This window comes from Setaria italica, chromosome II (assembly GCF_000263155.2).
Source record: "Setaria italica strain Yugu1 chromosome II, Setaria_italica_v2.0, whole genome shotgun sequence".
NCBI classification, from domain to species: domain Eukaryota; kingdom Viridiplantae; phylum Streptophyta; class Magnoliopsida; order Poales; family Poaceae; genus Setaria; species Setaria italica.
In genome coordinates this window covers 44197911-44201510 of record NC_028451.1, presented here as the reverse complement: position 1 = coordinate 44201510, position 3600 = coordinate 44197911, and the positions used below count along the sequence as shown (strand labels likewise).

At 40.6% G+C, this 3600-nt stretch overlaps 1 protein-coding gene across 1 annotated transcript; it reads left to right on the top strand.

Moving 5' to 3' along the window:
- The first annotated feature begins 26 nt into the window (after window positions 1–26).
- Window positions 27–2092, top strand: LOC111256476. Its single transcript, XM_022824678.1, has 5 exons — window positions 27–836; window positions 934–1096; window positions 1196–1285; window positions 1357–1786; window positions 1868–2092. The coding sequence occupies exons 1-4, from the start codon at window positions 784–786 to the stop codon at window positions 1630–1632; spliced, it is 582 nt and encodes a 193-aa protein (XP_022680413.1). The 5' UTR covers window positions 27–783; the 3' UTR covers window positions 1633–1786; window positions 1868–2092.
- Window positions 2093–3600: the final 1508 nt, after the last annotated feature.

The following is a 3600-nucleotide window of genomic DNA, read 5'->3' as shown; positions in this document are numbered from 1 at the left end:
CCTTCCTCTGTTAAGGAATTTTTGAAGCCAATCCTTGAAATGCTTCCAGTGGATAAGCAATCTTCATCCATCAGATACATAGATCAGGCTCAACTGGAGCTAGCAAGTAACTTAAAGCACGCCATTAATGATCAGCCGTGCCACAAGTATGGCGAGACAGCTTCAAGCTGCTGTTGATGCCAAGAAATCTGCTAGTAATTCTGAGGATCCAATGACGTCCCTGGGTGATGGTTCTCCAAAGTTATTCCTCTCTAGTGACCATATTGGGCATCCAGTGACCCCCTCCAGGGACACTGCTTCTGCATCGCCATATGCTATTCTTTCCTCCCGTCTTTCCGCTATAGATGTGATGAAAATTCCTGCTTCTGCAGCACATGTCCTTTCAGTCATAAGGGAGAGAGCTTCATCTACCAAGAAGAAAGGCGGTAAGATTTCTGCAGTTGAATTGCCAGATACTTGCAAAGAACTTTATGAGATGTTTATTGAGGCTGGGGCAAAGAGAAATATGACAGAGCAAGAGAAAGAGCAACAGCTAGGGACAGAGCAAGAGAAAGAGCAACAGCCAGGGACAGAGAAAGAGCAACAGCCACGGACAGAGAAAGAGAGAGAGACACTGCAGGTGATAGAGAACAAGAAAGAGACACTGCAGGGGAATGTGCAAAACATTCGCAAATCCAGGAGGAGGAGGACCATACCGCTAACCAGGAGGACCAATCCGCGAAACATTTACAACCGTATGCATCTCCACCGCTGTTCAATAAACGCAATGTGCCGACAAAAGATATGGTCAATGAGGTCGTCAGTCATTTGTGTTCCAGCATGACTTCAACTGAAGAGTAAGTATCTCAATCTGAAGACTTGCCATGTTGTATTTACTTGTCAATAAGACCCTTAATAAGATTTACCTTACTATGTGTTGAATTTTGTCGATAGAGATGCATTGATACGTATCAAAGGGGTGACCATCCCTACTCATATACTGACCGAGTTCTTGACCAATGACAAGATCAGTGTGGACATCATAAGAGCATTTCTAATATGCTTCAGATCTGATGTCAGTCCTGGAACAAGATTCTTTTTCCTGCCACAATCGTTGGTAAGTCATTACCCACAATTCTTTTTTTTCCCTCTTTACCGGTGATTTACCCTGATAGTAAAAATGCAAGTTACCCATTTTGTTTTCCTACAAGTGCAGGAGTCTATTGAGGGTGGGGCATTAGAAAGAGATCTTTCTGAAGCTCCGTCTCGGGATGGGAAGTCCATAGTAGGGGTGAAGACTCGACTGGTAAGTGTCTTCCATGTGTTTATGTGTATGGATGTCTATGTGTATGTAGGTTAACAAGTTTGTTTTTACAGATATTTGTCCCTGTGATCGCCGGTGATGACAGTATGTTTGTCTTTTGTTACAATTCAAGTCACAAAAAGTTTGAGTTTCTAAGCTGCAAAAATTCTAGTGAATCCTGGTCTGAATGCGATGCCATTTGCATGACCATCTTTGACAAACTAGAATCTGCCATAGGGAAGCTATCCTGCAGCAGAAAGAACTGTCATGTTCATTGGTCTTCTCATATGGATAAGATATCTGATGGCAGTCTATTGGCCTTATTATTTATGGAGTTTCTTCACTGGTGAACGGAATTGGCTAGAGGATGGTATGAACTCCCCAGACTATAAAGGTACGGTTGTGCGTTACCTTTTATACCACAAATTAAACGAAGTGCCCCTGCCCAAGGAGTTCCCTCAGCCGCTGCCCAAGGAGTCTAATGAGCCGCTTAACAATATGCCGGTAAGGCCTTTTTAACTATTCATCTATTTGTCTATATTTGTACACTTGTACAAGTGTTTTACTTTTGTTGCATTCTTGCAGAGAGGTATCCTAAGGGTCTTTTTCAATAAGAGGGCAACAGTTCAGCAGGCTCCTAAGGCAAATACAAGGAGGCGGACGGCAAAGTAGAAAAAGAATGCGAAGAGCAACGGCTGTGGAACCCTTTTGTCTGCCTATATGTATATATACTTATATAGTACAGAGTATAACCTTTATAAGTACCAAACGATGCGCAACATGGTTGGATTAATTAATTACTACTACGAATAGACTTTTCTCCATTCTAAAATTAAATAATTTTAAAATAATATTGTGTTTGTTTGCATATTCTGCAAGGGTAAACAGGGTTGCCAGGACCAGGATCAATTTGGCCTTAACCGGATGAACTAGCCTTAATCGGATTCAATGTCCTCACTTTCTTCGTCTTCCCCGTGTCACATAGCCTAATATGTAATACGCTCTAATGACCAGATTTTCCATAATCTTGAATTGGACTCAAGTTCATGTTGGACCAGCCTATGTGGCCGAGGTATATATGGGTAGGCCGTAGGGCTGTTGCAGCAGCCAAACTTGTAGCCCAAATAAAAATGACACAACAATATTACACAAGAGCGTACAGCACCATCTCTTTAGTGGCTAGCCTAGCACTCACCCTTTACTTCTACCATACTCCACTCATCTACCATGATCATGGTTGAATGGCATGGCAAGGAAGGGGCTCTCTATTTATAGGGCAATGAAGTTCATAGGATGATGACATGTGTCCCCTTTTAGAGTTTTCACTAGACAAATATCTATATTCTACACTATTCTAATTTCTTCATGGCAACAACATCTAGTGCCTTCATAAAAAATATCATGGATCATGAGTTGTGGGGAAGGTTCTAGAAGTTTGTATTGTTTTCCTTCAATAGTCAACAATATATCGAGCAATGGTAATCATCATGTTATATTCAAGGTGGTTCAGAAGAGTTTGAAAAGAGTTTCTTTAACATAAGAAGTACTCAAACTACAATATGAAGGAACTAATTGATGGATGTTACGAGTGACAATATGTGTGAATTATCTGTGACGTTAGGTTGATGACAACAATGCAGAATTCTGACAATAATAAGCCCTCACAGGACCCACGAATAGTTTTGAGAAAAAATAGAATGCCTAACCGGCACCATCAAAGCAAGTAATGTTTAGGAACTTATGAAATGTGAGCATTGCTTCTAACTTTGATATGGCAAATTCCACTCCTGACAGAGAACAATACTAATAATAGGATCAGCCAAACCCCTAACAATATGTGCTAATCTAGGTTTTTCTACTTGATAGAGTGCTAGACTTGCTGTGATCAAAAGTCTCGACAAAAAGATTACATGTCAATTATTATATTCAAATAGCACCAACAACAACCAAATTATCAACCCACATAACATCATAGGTTTCATTATATCATTAAAAAATACCCATGATAAGTGTGAATAGGGCCAAATATTGTTGGAATAAGTGGTGGTACTGTAGCAACCATAGCAGCCTTCGGATTGTTCTCGAGTGTAGAAACGAAGCCTCTGGACTGTTGTGTTAGTATGCTTGCTTCCACCGTACTTGGGGGGTATCTTGTGATCAATGCACTCTTTCAATACAGTAGATTTTTCTGCATATAATATCCAAGCATAATTCCAAAATGTAGCCTGCACAAAGCTGAGTCTCGAGTTTGAATCACCACAATTGTAACCTCTCTCGAGTGTTGTATATTGCTTCATCCGATCCATGTAGGACTTCAG